We start from the raw sequence: 18,181 nt of genomic DNA, 5'->3' as shown, positions 1-18,181 counted from the left end.
AATGAAAGTTATATGCTCTCTTCTACTTGATCCACTCAAAAGCAGCAACAGGAGATTGCAATAGTCAGTGCAGGAATGTGAATGACTTTTTCAGTGTCATGAAAGAATTAGTGTTGCTTCTATCTCTAGTTTGAGATGAGACTATCAAGACCACTTGAAACACTGGATTTTACAGACAGGTATAGTGATGTGTCATCAGCATAAAAACACCTAACACAAAAATACCTAGCACATTTTCAGGCATGCCGATCAGTACAGAAAGAAATATCTAATCCAAACACAGCCAATCAGGAAAAAGGAGATTAAATGACATCACCAATCAATAGAATACTCACAAGCCCCTGGGCTTGTGAGAACTGTCACTCATGTCAGTGCAACTTTGGTACCAATAGAGAGGGGGAAAAAAAATCATCAAGAAACTTTCACCTGAGTCTGATCAGCCATTTCTTTTGCCAGTGTAATTATGTATAAGCTGAGAAATGTCAGCCAACTAGGGAAATCACTCTGTATAAATGCACTTTGATCAGCATATATAAACATTTAACTATCTCAGCACAACACAATGATCGATAGATGTAGATGACCCAAAAAAAAATGTGCCCTGTCTACTAAAAATTGCGTTCTTATACAAATAAACTTTATTCTCAATTTCTTTTCGAGGGGAACATATTCTTCTGGTGGATAACATTTGTTTGTAACGTATCACAAGAATGTTTATAATCCCTTAGTTTCAAAGCTGGGCTTAGAAGGCAGGTTGAGTGGCGGATGGGCCAAACAGCCGACTTCAACCCAAGCAACATGATCAAGTTTGAATCCAGCAGGAAGTGATAGTAGTGTTCATTTTTTGCAAATGTTACATTACGTTACCACTGTCAAGTTGTTTTTATGCCTTAAACTAATCTTTCACTAACCTTAATTAAGTACTTTCAGTGGCTAAAGTAATGGAAATAATGGAAAAAATGCCGCCTGTTTTTTCCTAAATATAATTAAGACATTTAGTTGTATAGGAACATAACTTTCAGGAGACAAGGATGAATAAAATCTGTCAGTAAAGGGAAAGTGGCTCAGAAGGCAACTTGCTGCCAAGCCTTTGGGGATCAGTAGGTATAGATGATGAAAACCAGTCATTTATTTGTTTGATTATTTGTTTTACAAAAATCTGACACGATGAATTGACAGCTAAGAGGAAGAGAAAGTGGCTAAAATTATATCACCAATAGATAGGAAACTCTGTCCTGTGCCTGAGATGAGGTTTCACTGTCAATACAACCTCAGGATCAACATCTCCTTGAAAAAGGGAGAGGCTTAAATGACAGCATCAGCCGACATCAAGACTCTCTTGAGAGTAACAAATCATCATGGCGTCTCCATGTGGGGGTCAGCACTGGTCTCCTGAGCACATCGAGCTGGTGCTCATGTAAACATGACTTTGAGGATCAGCAGTTACTGTATAGATCATAACAAATGTATATATGATTCAGGGTCAGTACAGCCAATCTGATAAAGAGCTAAAGTGAAATTAACAATCAATCTAAATCTTTCAATTCAGCGTACATGTCAGTATGAGATTGGCATCAATAGATGTAAGTTAATGAAAACCAGTGAATTTATTTATAGTAAGTAAACATATAATTTGTCAGTGAATCAGGCAGTCAGACAACAATGTGGATTCAACCTTTACATTTCATGCTTATTCCATGTTTTTTTGTCAGTTCTTTTTAAAAGGGCCTCACTTCAAAGCAAATTCCATAGTGTACCTTTAAATTTTGGACCAACAGAGCCAACAGACTGAGCCACTGTATACCAGCTGCTGCTTAAGTTCTGTCATAATGAAAGCAGTACACCTCTTTCTTTAAACTCCATGTGAGCATGAATAAATGAACTGCTGGGAATAAGAGGAAAGCCATGTTGTTCTTTTCTCCTGTCAGTATCACAGTTTGCTTCTCTCTCTGGCTGGTATTTAATTTTTTTTTTATTTATTTATTTTTTTTTTAAGGAAAATAAACTTCATATTCAACTAGGAAAATTCCTTTTTACTTTTAATTATGCTTGACAGACTATACACTGGCTAAAGTAACTTTTTACTGACTCAACACTTTGAAGTGGGGAGAAGAAGAAAATTGAAAGAGGATAAGCTGGGCTTCGGGCTGAAGCACAGACGCACCTTTCTTGCTGCATTATTTTGTAAGTGTTTGAGTGTGTGCACACATATACACACACATACACGTGTGCACACACACATACATACCAGAATCTTTCCATTGTATTTCTTCTGTTACACATGTTAATTTCATTTTCAGGATATGTTGACTGCATATAGTTGTAAGAGACACACACAAGATGCAAAATATCTCAGAATGGACCTTTCTCTATCACATTGTGTATGTGTGTGTGTGTATGTCTGTGTATATATGTGCAATATTTGGCCATGGAAAATTTATGTTTAGGAGATATGAATATGTGGAGGCTTTGTATTCATGTGTATATGTCCATGATGGATATGCAGTAGAAAATGATATATCATAGTAAGAATTATAAGGGTAAATACTTTCCGCTACATTGCATTCATTTAGCTTATTTTGCAGGGTCACTGTGTGTCTTTGCCCTGTGCTACAGCTCTCTGTCTGTGCCTGTTCATCCCTCCTCTCTAGTCCTTGAGAAGCACTCTCAAACTGCTGTTGCCAAAGGGGTCTGCATGTGTGGATACACACATCTCTCCCCAGCAGATGGTAGCTTCTCTGGCCATACTGTCCCACCAGCCAGACTGCCTTCCAGGGCTTGGCCATCTCTGCAGCCAACCCAGCAGGCTACTGGCATTGCATCACCCCGCTGACAAGATCCTTTTTATGGATTAAGGGTCCACGACACATCTTCAAATGCAGGTCAATATCGTGCACTTGCTGGCCACTTGGGTCCAGTCTGTGGTGCAAATTGTCTGGTCATGTTTGGCACAGAAACTCCACTTTGTGATATATCTGCGGTGACAATACAAAGATACAGAGCCATGCTTTTCTAACTGCTGGGTTCTGGTTGGGTATCTTCCTTGATTTTTTTGTGCTGCACTCTGTTGGATATCAAATGTGAGCAGACAGCTTTCAGCCGGAGAGATGGTGAATTGAGACAGAACTGTCTGTAGATGGTGTTGGTGGAATGGGCAGCTGGCCTGGCATTTATTTTCATGTTTTCCTACACACAGAGCCGACTCTGTGCATGTGTTTCCCGTCTGTGTTTCCACAAAGCAATGTGTTTTCCCTGTGTGTGATGTAGAGAAATGAGCGTCGCTGTAGCTATCAAAGATTCAGAATCAAACAGCGCTGTGCTGTCGTCGGATCTTCTCCACAATTCCTGCAGGAGTTCTTGACAATTTCAGGTACGAGGTTTTTACACCTAAGACATCCATCATCCCAGTCTGCTAGCATACACGCAACTGCTTCCTCACGCCCACACACAGTCACTCCCACATATACAAATACACACACGGCATGCATGCATAATCAAACACAGTCAGGGAACTACCCACACTTTGTAATTGAAATCTTGCTGTTACGTTTACATGTAGAGGAACAACATTTCAGTCTGTTCCAGTGTGAGACCACTGCAGGTTACATATTTAGACTAGTTCTTGGGGGAAAAAAACAAGCATCATGTGTCTTGTAAAAACCTGGCTGTCATTATGTGAGTCAACATATGAATGACCCCTTACCAAATTTGCTTTGGAATAAATTTGGGTGGAAAACTGAATATATTTCCATTCATGAATGCCAAATCTAATGGATGGATGGCTGGAGCTGGCACAGACAGGCCAGACTCTTGGGCCATCGCCCTCAGGACTCTGGGTTTGTGTGTGTGTGTGTGTCAACATTGCAGTCACATATGTGCAAGGGTCTGTGCGTCTGTGTTTACTTGTGCCATGCACTTTTGTACGTCATGAGTGTCTGCATGTGAGTGGGAGTCCATCCGGCCACCGATAGCTGAACATTAGCTTAGCCTCAAGGTGGATAGCAGCGTTTAGGACTTGTCCTCTAGTTTCCCCCGGACATGGACATGTGTGAGTGGCCATGTTATTGTAGAAGTGGTGATGCATAGGGAATGTGCTCAGTGTGCTAATAGGAAAGAGAAAGGTGAAGACTGTAATATGTATGTTGCACTTGTGTGTGTGATTCTGTATGTGTGTGTGTGTGTGTGTAGGCCTGTGTGTGTTTTGAACCATACTAATGCCTGTTGTCCTTTTTTGTGTTTAACCTTGAGTGGAGCAGATGAGGCAGAGGGGAGAGGCAGTTAGAGAGACACCCATCTGGCTCTGAGAGATGCGTTCAGCTTCACGTACTGATATACTCTGTGAGAATGAATGAAGAGCACAGTGCGGTGCCCACTGAGAAATGAACAGACTAGACAACATGAAAAATGAAATCGACTGATGGATAGACAGGACGACAGCGACAGAGAGCACGGGTGAGAAACTTCTTTGTTCTGGAGCACAAAGGCAGAGAGGGCAACGGAGAGTGTAGCAGAAAGAGCAAGAAAGATTTCCACATTTACCTTTTTTTGCTGTATTGGCATGTGTGTAGTGTGTGTGTGTGTGTGTGTGTGTGTATGTGGCGTGTGCATACATGTGCACGTACATCTGTGCATGTCACAGTCAGCTTGTCGAGGCTGTGTGTACTTTTGCCCTGCTAAGAAGCTCCCCTGAGGTGGTATTGTAATCCTGCCGTGTGACACAAGCTCTCTGTAGAAGAGGGCCTCAACTGGGGCTTTTCTCTTTGTGTCATTATCTGCGCTTTTCATGTACAGGCCACCCATTATTCCCACAGGCTATTAAAGCCACGGAGAACCATACAAGCTGCACTGCAGGTGCCACCACTCAGGGTTGCTGTAAAAAGGCACAGTGGAAAACTGTAGTACATGTACAGTAATGATCCAAGATGATGCACTGAGTATCCACTATACAGTCAATGAACTGAAAGTAACCTCGAAGAAGCAGAATGGAGCCACAAATGTCTCCTAATGCTTAAAGGAAAAGGTAATGCATTTATCATCAGACATAGAACCTGCATTTCATCTTTTGATATTACCATAACAGAAGATGCCCTGTAAGGTGGCTTTTCTACTTCTAGTATAGAAAAAAGCTGTTCCTGTTGGATCTCGATTTTCCTCCCTGGCATGTTGCCAGCTAAAGTTCAATGACAGGGAGCGCCGACGGTGATAAAAGGAGACTGGCTCCCAAAATCCATCAATAATTCACGAAGAATGTGTTTTTGTGTATGTTAACTTCTGTTTTGCGCCCCGGCGCTTGTGATACCAGCGATGCTTTTTTTTTAAAAATAGCGCTGGATTTCCCGCAGTGGTGCATGAGATGTGTCTTTGAATTTTTGCTTACCATACTGATCATTCTCTGCTTCGCTTGGTGCCCGGCAAAGGAGCGACCGCATACACACTGAGTACTGGATGCCATTTAAATGTTTATTCTTTTTGGCTACATATAACCTATTTTTTTTTTTTTTTTTTTGGACCAAGCAATAAAAGATTTATCACATATTTAAGTAATGCATAAACAGCTGATAATATGAAGCATATGCACCAGAGAGTTTTATATGGTACAAACCAATGCTTTATTCTTTTTTGAATACTTTTTTACAGAGTTTTAGCATAGACTCTGCAGCCATTCAACACAAAAATACGGACACACACATCCATAAATACATGCATAGACATACACACATACACAAATATAGCACTTTTATAAGATTTTAAAGATGTCGTGGGAAAAAAAAAAAAAAAAAAACAGTTGTCGGAGACACACGTGGCGCTGCTTACCTCACCCGGTTTAAATGGGAAAGTTCTGTTTCCAAGAGGAAACCTCGTTAAACATTGATGTGACTTTTGCCATGACTGGGGGTTGTCAGAAACAGGGGCGGGGGGGTGACATCACACCATCACCCTACAAAGTCTCCTGTCTCCGCAAGTACACTTCTCACCTCAGACACACACAAATCACAGAGTCCCTTTTAAAACACCACCAGTTTTGGATTCTCTCCCATGCATAAGAGAACAGCTACCATTTTCGCCACTGCGGCTGTCTAGCAAAATTTACTACAGCCATGAGGAGTAATGCCCTCTTATTTCTCTCGTTCACAAATGTAGTCGATTTACAGGAATACCCGCTCACTATTCAATATTTATAGTGGGATAAAATGGCAGGAAAGGATGTTACAATGCAGAAGAGGCAGCGAGGGAACCAATTTTGAAATATGCATTAGTGTACAAGTACAGCATTGGCCTTTCTGATGTACCGTGCAGATCTGCACAGAAATGAAGGAAGGCTGAGGCACTGTGTCCTCTGACCAAAAGCAGATAGGGAAAATAACCACTGGCATATAATGTGATGTTTTTGTAATCAGAATCTTGATCTCTTTGTGAGACCAGTTCTTACTGTTCAGAGTGACTGGGATAGTGTGGAGTCTGTGTTAGAGTCTATAATTGCCCCATTATATAACTTGTGGGTAGAGTTTTACAGTTGTTGGGTTTTTGTTTTCTTCTAAATAGCAGGAAACACAAAGTGAGCTGGTGGTACATGTTCGGGCATTACGGTGTTTCTCTTTAAAATGAGGTTGATACTTGGTGATGACACGGGCTTATTATAACAAGTCTCCCTTGGTCCGCTGGCATTATCATAGATATTAAAAACTGGAGGGTGAGCATACAGGTCAGTGGGGCTCATAATTGCTTCCTCTCTTAAATCAGAAATCATACTAAAACATGCAAATCTTAAAAATGCAAATGGTTGGGGAATGCTGCATGATAATTGATTAACTTTGGGTACTGCACTCCCAAACTGCAAATGTGTTCCTAAGGCTTACAATTGCACCCACATTTCTCCATTATATCATCTTTGGCTTTGACAAATTTGTGAGAATGGCAGAATGAATTGACAGGAGTTCTTTCACTTTCTCATGTGCACCATATGGGCACTAAAAAGGGTAGTAGAGGTGTGCACGTCCAACCTATATTGAGGCCAGGTGCTGGAAAAAAGTCATGAAAAATGGCTCGAAAAAGGATTATCTCACACTGGATTAGAGCTCCTTTTTTAATGCTTAATTTAATGCAATGCAGAGTTTTGACCCCGAAGGTCTTAGTCAGGTAAAACCTTTTTTAACTACCATATGGTTTGACAATTTCCTGGCCTTGCTGTGTGCGGTTTTATTTTTCAATCCTATTCAGATTTAAACATGGTGACATAGATTTAATACATTAGCAATGCAGCCCTTCTGTTAACACCAGCAACACGCAAAGGCAACCAGTGCCACTGATGCACCAGAAACGGGATTTTTTTGATAAATTGTTGCTTCCTTTCATTGAGATCTAAAAATATAAAACCTAAATCTAAACCTCAGTAGAGAAAGGAATTTGTAATTTGTGGTTTTGCATGAAAATTTGTGATTGTTTATTAAAAGCAGTCCTGGTGTTTAACGCCTCTCCTTCAATCCATGTTTTCCTCCAGGTTTTGTAAGTTGCAGGAGGCAAACACGCTAGTGTTTACCATCTTTGCCAGTCTGTGATCACATTATACTAAAAGGTACCAAAGGGACAAGAGAGGCAAAAAAAAAAAACTAACATTTGCGAGTCCAGCTTTTTCTGGACAGAACACTTGCTTGCTGCAGTTTTGGTAGACAGCTTGAATTTTGCTCTTAAGGTCTGATTCATTGCCTCCTGTGGGAAAAGTGTGCATTTCCAACACCGGAATTTAATTTAGGCAAATAAGCTGAATCTGCGGGGTCTGAGCTGTGGGGCGATGAGGCACTCCTCTCTGCTGCAGCCGCACTTTGCGATTTAGGCTGATAAAATGCCTCGATTTTTACATAAAAGTCTCGCCCAGAGCAGCTTTAACATTTACTTCTGAGGCAAATTTAAATTTCAGGCATATCTGGAGCAATGACCTCTGCTGATGAGTAGATACGTCTTCTTCTTGCCATATTTGCTGTGCACATGGCGTGGTGAGTGATAAGCAGCATGGTTAAAAAGTCAGTTGGGATTTATCTGCAGTGATCGGGAGTGGGGGACTGATAAAGGGGTTACCCAGATGACTTGTGTTGACAGTAAATGAGTAGAGGGAGGAGATGCGTTAGCAGTGATATGCAAAAGTGGAAAAATGATTAAATGAGGAATTGATAGCGATGACATGCCAAATACTATATGCTAATAAGCACCAAAAAAAAAGTAAGCTTTCACTGATCGATTTTTTTAAACAGAATTACAGACACATTGGATCCGAAATAACCCAGTCAACATTAGACGTCTTGTTCCTTGTCTTATTTTATTGGCCAGCCTTAGCATTATATATGTTGCAGTGTGGTTTATACTGTGCTTGGGAATCTGCTGTACACTAAATCATATCTGGTGGTTGCTGCAAGCTGCTGACTGAACTCTCTTTGTGATGCACTTGCTTTGAACCAGCGCAAACCACCCCTATGTTTTGGGGATAAACTCAGTTTATACTTTAAGTTTTCATCTCGAAAACTATTCTTCTTTTTTGGGGTTGTCCACACAAACTCTATCTTTTCTAACTTCAATTTCACTTCGCTCTACCAAACACCCATTTTCTTTGTTTATTAGATATATTACAGTCACTGTTCACATCTATATGGCTGGAAGGGACATGAATGCTCCGTGAAAATAACTTTCCAACCTTGAGCTCTACCCTTTTTTTGTCCAGAGAATCGACAGAAGCTGGATTGTACAGTCATAACACATGCCATAAAGCTATTCCTTTTCATCACGGAAATGAAAAGAGTTTTGACCTGCTGAAGAGGATGACCTGTGTGAGCTTCCTTTTGACAAACAACTTCTTAGACAAGTATAAATCCCACCTTTGAATCAAGTCAGCCTGGTGCAGAGATTGTTAAGCGCAGAGCTATGTTATACTTGTTAAAGTGGAAACTGGAATACAGAAGGAATGTTAGGAGAGAAAAAAAAAAACATTTAATCCAATGTTTATCCACTGTCACCTGTGACAGCACAATGAATCACAGACATACGCAGAAATGTGTGTATGTGTGCTTGTAGACACACACGTACACCACTGGATTAGATAATGCTTCCTTTAGAGACTCCCAAAGTCTGCTGAGGATGTCAGTGAGACACAAAAGCCTTTCCAGGCTGTCAAGATATAACTATGACTCTGTCTCATAAACTCAGGATATATTCTGTATATGACATCGGTGATTGAAGCAAATCTGTTTTCCTTGTAGACATGCTTATTTTACAGAGTCCTCTGTGGACTACATGCTGTGTTATTAACCTCATATTATGTTGCCTCTGAATTTAATTGAATCTTGGCATGTAAGCTTACATCGTGTTGTGGAGCTGAGACCTTACAGGGAACAGTCGTGGGTTGCTATTAATCTCTTGTGTTATATCCATAAAGGTCACAGAGATATGCTGCATGCCATATTCCAGGTCACAGTCGTTCTTTCCACGCCAAAGGTATTGAATTATATACAATATGATTGACAGATACTGCCTTTGAGAAACAGAATATCTGGCACACATGAATGAATGCAAATGCACACTGGTGAAAATGAGAATTTGCAGTGAAACTATGTTGACATGATTCTAGCATTTATCTGACACGCATCAGAAATAGGATTCTCTGCCTGCCGACACCGATTTCAAATACGAAGTGGAGGATCACGCTGAGGAGGCGTATGTCACTCGCCTCTCCCCTCTATGTGCAACTCTGCGAGGCATCACAGTATTTTGCACATTCAATTTCCTGTGTTTAAATCTGACACGCAGGTTTTGTTTTCGCTTTCCCCTTACCAAACTGAATATGATAATGTCACTTGGGAATTGCTAGATGAAAAGATTTCCGTGGTGCCGTCAGGTTTTTTTTTGCTGAGGTGATGAATTGAACGGTAGGCGCGCAGGGTTTGGAACCAATACAGCATGCATTATAATGAAATCATCCTCTTTTTTTTCATTCAGAGATGCTATGCTTTTGAAAACAGAGTTTGCAAGCCAAATTGGATTAGCAATGGTGGATATTTTGTTAGGTATCTCTCCAATTTCATGGTGTGTGTTTTTTGTGTGGGGGGTTTTGTGTGTGAATGCATGTACAAACGCTTGAATGTTGAGGCATTCTTGAACCCTCTATCAGCAACCATCAATTTTGATGTTCTTTTTGAAATGAACTTCTACAAACAAACACTCACGGTTCCACTTTTATGTCTTCAGCTTCCTGAATGACCATATTCCACCATTACTCCGTCACGATTGCCATATTAATATCAACAGTTACAGTTTGTCATTTTAATGTTCAGTTGCTAAGAGTGGATTTTAATCAATTCCAAATGTTATGCGTGCTGTTTAAATGCCACTTTTATCACCTGACCACCCTAGGACGTGATAACGTGACAGGTCTGGATGCACAAAAATGTAATTTTCCCTACACCGCCATCATATCTTCAAAATCAGTGATTAGACTCACATTGTGATTGGAAATCTAGGTTGTGGGGGGACAGTCCAACCGTAATGTGCAGGATAAAGAAATGCAGAGGCTGAGCAGGAAAGAGTGACACAAACAGATTTTCAGTGAATAAATAGTCCAAGGGGATGCATGACAGTTCCACGCCAAGTGTGGACGTACACCAAAGTAATGTCATAAAATCCTGAAAGCAAAATGTCTCTGGATTTGTAAGCATGTTTCCCAAGTATAAATCCAACTCTAATAAATGGATTGTGTTTTTGCAGCTTTAAAAAAGGGCCGTTTCTGGATCACGCCTGACCCCTACCACAATGACGACAACATCCAGATTGGCCGCGAAGTCAAAATATCGTGTCAGGTACAGTCTAGGCATATAACACATGCACACATACATACAGCACACACGCATGCACGTTTAGATACCAAAAACTGTTCACTCCAATAGCACCCCAATGATAAGACGACTCACAGCATCCTGCATGTCCCAGGTGGAGGCGACCCCACCTGAGGAGCTGACGTTCAGCTGGCTGAAGAACGGCCGTGCCTTGCGGAGCTCCGAGCGCATGGTGATCACCCAGACGGACCCCGACATCTCCCCCGGGACGACCAACCTGGACATCATCGACCTCAAGTTCACCGACTTCGGCACCTACACCTGTGTGGCCGCGCTGAAGGGAGGAGGCATCCCTGAGATCAGCATCGACGTCAACATCTCCTCCACAACTGGTGAGCCTCACACCCCTTCATGCCAGTGATGCATCTTCGCACAACCCCTGACACACACTACACACCACACACACACACACACACACACACACAGGCATACATCTTGTAGCCTCTGTAGTCATACACATATTTGCATGCTTTAAACCATAAATCAAATAGCCTGTTCTATAGATACCTATGTGAAAAAAATCCACATAGTGATGTTTCTTAAACTCTGGGCCGGGACTCTAAGTGTTTGAGGGGCTGGTTCCCCACAGGATAAAGACTATTAGTATGTCTTAATTACACTGTGGCCTGCAGCCTGATTAGGTTTACAACACACAGGTCCCAGGCTGAACAAGTTTAAGAACCTCTGCAGTCTAGGTTACAGTTACTACACATGCTATTTTGTTACAGCGCCAATAACACTGTACTGCAACAACTGTTCAATTGGATTCCTGTGAACCAAACCTGACTCCATCAGTCCAACTAATCAGAGACTAAACATCCATTCTGTCCTTCCATCTAATTGGCTGCTACCACCATTGTTCCGACTAATGTTTGTATATATGTATACAGCATGTTGATAACAGAGCATACCAATCCACCTTGTCTACTGAGCTGCAGCAATCTAGTTTCAGTCATAGACCTCTGACTGTAAGGTGTCTCATAAAAAATATTATACCGCTATTGCAACCATTCCTTGTGAGTTTAGACTCTCAGGTTCTCTGCTGAACATAAATTGTTGAAAAAAGACAAGAAGTATGAGTAAAAAAAAAAAAAAAAAAAAAAGGTAGTACAATTCCAGGCCAAAACACATTAACACAGTAAAATCTTGGACTGTTGATTTTAACTGTTTCTTCTAATTATTTCTAACTATTCTAACTAAAAGTGACATCACAGGGAAATATTCTCAATGTGGCTACAATAGGGTTACCGTAATGAGACCAAAAAACATTTCAGCAATCTAAAACGACTTTCAATATCAACTCCTAACAATAAATGATGAAGGGCTTCTTTGTAGAGTCACTGATTTGCAGCAATGATAAAGAAATACAGGGAGAAACCCTGCATAGAAGAGGGAGAGCAAACTTCTTTTTCCCTGTAAGCTCCACCGTAGTTGCAGCTGCTCTCTAGGTGCAGTGTACATCAGGGCGGACTTTTCCTTGAATTTTAAGGATTTAGCCTTAAATGGATGGTAAACTAATGAAATTTTTCATTAAAATGTTTTTTATGGCCATCCATCGGTGTTAAGCTGGTCATTAAAGGCAGTCAGAACAGTTTTTATTCCTACTGCCCCCGTTTGATTTACTCAGCTGCACCTGTCATCCTCTGATAGCCTCATCAAACAGTCGTTGTTTAACAGTAACTGTTAGTTCGTTAGCACGGCACGCTGAGGATTATTTTACCAATCGAACACTCCATCAGAGGAAGTGAGGGCAAGCAAAGTATTAATCTAATATGAAGCTTTAGCTAGCAATGACGTCAATCATGGACTTCACTTTCTTACATCAACTCCACTTACTTCAAGCCTCCAAATTATATTTTTTAGCAAGTAAGCTCTAGGGCAATGACGGATAATAGAAAACATTTGCTAACATATTCTTGCAGTGCTAGTAAGACCGACAGTACACTTTCAGTTCCAGCAAGTGGGATATGTTCACTTTGCTGGACAGTTGTTTGGTCTTACCAGGGTCCAGACAATATTGTTGCCCTTCAAGGGGAACTAAAACCCAGCCAGCCCTGCTGGAATGTATCACTGTAGAAAATGTAGTTCCTAAAACTGCATTTTATTACAGTTATTAACTTTTGGAAACTCTCCAGTATAATTCACATGTGCTTTTTGCAGTACTAAAACCAAAGGAAAGCAGCTATTCACTGGGTTAATGACATAGTTAACTGAATTATCCTAATCAGTGCAGTATATATTTGAAGATTTGGGTAACTTTAGGCTTATCTCTACATTTTTGGTTGTTTATTTACTATTTTTGGTTTTGGATTTAAAAGAAATTTGATACCAGCAGTGCTGAGATGTCATAAGACAAAGCCTGGAACTACTCCACAGACAATGAAAGAAAGTTGCATAATATATTTAGCACTCTTATAATCCACTTAGTGCTTGCTGACAGGAAGCTCTACTGTAATGGGGAAGATTATTGGGGAGGAATGGTAAGAGATGAGACAAAGCGATAACACATGTAATGGGATCCGAACGGGGGTCTTTATCTGTACTCAATAGTGTGTGGTCAATCAATGAGCAGCTACTGTGTGGTAATGCTCCAGTGTCACTGCACATTACTTCATCGCCTGTCTACCCCGTCAAGGGATGTGACCTGATCGATCCCACGCTTCAAAGATGCCACGATTGGGAGTTTCCACTTGGAACTCTATCGCTACTCACTCATCCCAGATTTTCCATGTGGGGGATTCTTCTGGGTTGATGACGCCTCTGGCACAGGAAATATCTGTGTTCGCTTTGAATTTACTGTAGTGTGTTTGGTGCTGATAAGTGGGTCTTGGTTTTTATATGCTTGTGGCTGCTGTCTTTCTGCTTGTGATTGCATTTGCATTTTGTAGCAATCTCCCCCCCACACCCCTTTAATGCTCAGAGCACACACGTACACACACACTCACTCACACACATACCCTTACTCTCTCTCCCTCTGTTTTTCCATCACACACACCTTGCTGCCACTCATAGCAGCAACATGAAAGCTGTGTGTCGACCTTGGGTGCATAATTATTGTTAGATAATCCTTTGATAATCCCTGTGCTATAAAACAGTGGGATCAATCGCACCTGCCAAGATTGTTGCCTCATTATCTTTTAAGTAGTGCAGTCTTTTCTTTTGGAGTGCCTGGGCGATGCCAATGCATTAACAGGCCCTTTAATGTGTAAAAAAAAAAAATACTGCTGTCTGACTGAGGAAATAACACAGAGGAAATAACTGACTCTATTGTGATCAAATGACATGAAAGGTTTCCTTAAGGCTCAGATGTGATTGCTTCTTAAGCTCTCATTGTTACTGTAAGATGTCAGGGTATGAAATATTATGAAAGTGTTGCATTGTCACAGAGCGGTTTCTGTCGCTGGAAATTATATACTGGATTTTTCTGCTGCTGGTTAACTATTCCTTCTTACTGTACCTGGATTCAGCTGGGCTGTTTTTCCAGAGAATGCCTGTTATGTGTGTCATTTCTCTCAGCCAGATTGATGCCGTGATTCAGAGGAGTGTCAGCACTCAGTGTATCTGCTGTGTACTAATGCGCCTTGTGTCTTCGCCTTGCCATACGCCTGCAGCCTGTTTTGGGGTGAATAAGCCCTGCTTTTGTTCCTCTGCCTGTTCTCCTGAAGGGGGAAAGCCTGAGCAGCAATTAGAAGTCTTAATAAAAGCATTTAGGGGAGATTATGCTGCAGGTCTGCCAGGGTTTCGTGCTGGGGATGTAGTTGGAAAGAGATTGAGCCTAAAGTGTCTCCAGTCTGAACACTTTGGAGCTCTCTCGCTGTCCCAACATTGGCTCTAGTTCCCAGGCTTAGCCGCAGCCCACTGCGCATCTCTATGAAAGGGAATATTTATTATCTTCCATTCTTTCAACTTTTGATGAACACAGCTTTCAACAGCTTTCATGACCCCCCCCCCCCCCCCCCCCCCCTTTTTTTTTTTTTTTTTTTTTTTTTTCACAAAACATCGCTAATATTTACAATCGTGACACACTCATTAAATAAGCATCTTCTTTTCTCACTGGGGCTCCCCGAGGCGGCAAGGCTGATGCTTATTTATGAATGTGATCTGCAAACAAGGACACAGAGCTTCCTTTTAGATACCATCAGAATTACGAACCACAAGAGGAACAGGAACAGCCGATGAGAGGTAAAAGATGAGGGTAAACATAACACAACCCATTAACAACAGCCTGTATGTAAAGTGTGTCTTTAGGTTGTGTGTCTGTTAGATAATGCGATTATTGCTATCAGGTGGCTCTGACTCAGAAATTTTATTTGGCCTGAAACTGGAAGTGTCATTCGGCCGTTTAGAGATAAAGTTTTAATAGCATGTGCAGTTATTACGGATGGATTTGCACAGAAAAAGCCATTGGTCAACAGGAAAAGCTGTTACCAGCTTATCACAATTAATGATGTTTTACTGTAATATCCTGCTACACTTGAGCACACAAAAAACTTCATTACAATCAATTTATTTTCAATTTTAGACCTCTGGGTTCTTTACGGATCAGTTTTAATGGTACTGTGATAGTCATGAGAATGGCCTCAGTCTCTTATGCACAACAAGCTCCAACCCAATTTAGGCTCATGACAGTGAATCATCCACAGTGTAACTGATTAGCAGAAAGAAGTACCGGGATCCAAAGTCACCTCTCTTTTCTTGAGTGGGGGATGAATCGTGTCATGATGATTACCTCAATTAGCAATCCACTCACACCTGAAACTCTGGCACCACCCAGTGCTTCTCTCAATTTTAAGAATCACTGCAGGTTAATAAATTAAGCAAATCAATTAAGTGCTCAGTTGATTAAAGAAATGATGAGCTGGTTTAATAAACACAACGTACTATCGCTTTTTCCCCCCTGAAATTAATTTTAGTTATCTAAAGCTCAGGGCAGCCATGTCTCCGTCTGTCTCTCCACATTTCAACCTTCCTGCTGTCCGTTTGACTATGATTTGTCATGAGTTGCCATCATCTGACTGACCATGCCACATGTGGCTCTGTAATAGGGATGGCATAACTGCTGGCTGTGCTGATGTGCTTCTTTCAGCAGCAAAATCACTGACCCTGATAAAGAGGAACCTGGTTGGCATCCTGACTCATATAGGGGTTACAAGGGGTCAACCGTTGTTTAGATGCTATTTGTGGAGACATTTTTTTTTTGTTTTTTGTTTTTGTCCAGCTTATTTAGGGTGTCATGTTTAGACATGTAAACACACTCACTTAAATGTCAAGTCAAGTCAGTTTCATTTGTGTTGCCCAATATCACAAATTACAAATTCGCCACAAAGAGCTTTACAGCAATGCAACATCCTCTGCTCTTAGACCCGCATTGGACAAAGAAAAACTCCCTAAAAAAGTTTGAATGTGGAAGATAGGAAAAAACCTCATGGAGAGCAACAAAGGAGGGATCCCTCCTTGATGATAGGCAGATGTACAATGGATGTTGTATGCACAGAATAGAACACAAGTTACATAATACAACATTGAAACAAGATAACAAAATTATAATGGATTCATTAGAAAAACTATTCACTTCTACTTTTTTCAGGATGTTTGTAAGATTTATCAAAGTGCAAATCAAATAATTCAGGGAAAGTGGAGTTATGGATATAGGCCTGTCCTCAGAATAATTTAACGATAAAAAGGCTTGAAAACTGAATGTATAGTCTCCAGGGTAGCTGCATTTAGGCTCACCTGCACCGCTGGTTAAAGGTGCACTATTCAAAATTGAAGAGGGTCAGCTCAAGTGAGGACCCTTGAGACTCAACTGGCAAAAACACTGAGTGAATAATCTGTCAGTGAGTCGGTCCATGTAGACTCAACCATCACATTACAGGTTAATTCCACTTGTTTGTCAGTTGAGAGTAAACAGTCCTTACTTTTATTGATTCTCTGTAATTCTGCACAGTTCACTATTAATAGTCATCCTGTGTTTGGATGGCAATAGCTCTAAATAGTGGTTGGTTAAAATCTCTGCCCAGTGGGGGGGAAAAAAACTGGATGGATAAAGTGATTTAGGAATAATACCCTCCTCCCTCATCACCTGCTGTCAATGTTTCCCTTCAGCAAGATCCTTAAGCCCAGTTGCTCAATGGCCAGCAGAGAAGAAGTGGTTGTACTGAGCAGCTCCCAAGTGTGTGCCTGTAAACAGCAGTGCTGAGAAAGTGTATGTATGCATGCCTTCCTTGGACGCCCTGGTTAAATAAATGTCAAAAAACAGAAGGGTGACATTACAGAAAGCTCTGTGGCTGGGAATCAAAGAGCACTGGGAACGAAAGCCTGATATTCTATAGTCTGAGCCATGGGATTTCACTTGGGGCTTGCATGATTGATTGCAAGGTAAGTTATATCATCTCAGGAGGATGGACATAGTACGCTACAACACACACACACACACACAGACCATATGACAAAGACACACACCTAATGGGCATCCCAATTCCCCTTTGGTACAATATGCCATTGTGTGCATTGTCCCTCTGGTCAGTCGTCTGCAACTGCAGTCTATCAATGCACTAAGCCCATTTTAACACATCTCCACATATTTATGTCACTTCAATGCCCTGAGATATAAATGCAGCTCGCACACACGTGCTCTCTCTCTCTCTCTATCTGTCTCTCTCTCTCTCTCACACACACACACACACACACACACACACACTCATACACACAGGCACTGTGACAGTGAGCCTCAGGGACTCCTTACTCTGTTCCCAGAGGTCCAGGACTCTGAGGAGCAGAGAGTCCTGTCACATTGTGACCAACTCATTGGCCTCAAGCTGTCTAAACACACACACATATATACACAGTGCAGGAGTTCCAAGAGTAGAGAGCCCTACGTTGCCATGGGGACAGGGAGTGATGTCACAGCGCTCACTCAAAAAGGGGGCAGCAGGAATGTTGTTTATTCTCAAAGACGGCCGTGCTCACCACTTGGGCTCCTTTTGCTGTACAGAAATGCAGAGTGCCAGATATTTACACATTTTGCAGTCAGCTCACATTGCATTGTGTCTGTTGCGGTGCTGATGGACCATGCTAAAAGGCTCCAGAAATCATCCTTTTCACTTGGAGAATGATTCCAGCTGAGACCCCAGAGACGTGCAGCGTTTCTGATGCCAAAATGGGGAGGTGCAGACCTGCATGGAGAGGTTGGGGGTGAAATATAGCCCGACAAAGTCCTCAAACATTTCTAAGGAGGCAAAAAAACACAGACACACCACCATACACTCACAGTTTTGAGTCAACATCAACAACAAAACCAAGGGGCA

General features: G+C 41.4%; 1 protein-coding gene across 1 annotated transcript in view; it reads left to right on the top strand.

Annotated features, from left to right (window-relative positions):
- Positions 1 to 18,181, top strand: part of mdga2a (MAM domain containing glycosylphosphatidylinositol anchor 2a) — a 168,836-nt gene that overhangs the window by 87,203 nt on the left and 63,452 nt on the right. Inside the window, exons 7-8 of the mRNA XM_030047533.1 lie at positions 10,747 to 10,838; positions 10,969 to 11,206. Coding sequence (XP_029903393.1) covers positions 10,747 to 10,838; positions 10,969 to 11,206 — 330 coding nt within the window. The remainder of the gene's footprint in view (positions 1 to 10,746; positions 10,839 to 10,968; positions 11,207 to 18,181) is intronic.

The sequence above is a fragment of the Myripristis murdjan genome, chromosome 24 (assembly GCF_902150065.1).
Source record: "Myripristis murdjan chromosome 24, fMyrMur1.1, whole genome shotgun sequence".
In the NCBI taxonomy this organism is placed as follows: Eukaryota; Metazoa; Chordata; class Actinopteri; order Holocentriformes; family Holocentridae; genus Myripristis; species Myripristis murdjan.
The sequence above is the reverse complement of the archived record's forward strand: the minus strand, read 5'-3'. Positions and strand labels throughout refer to the sequence as shown.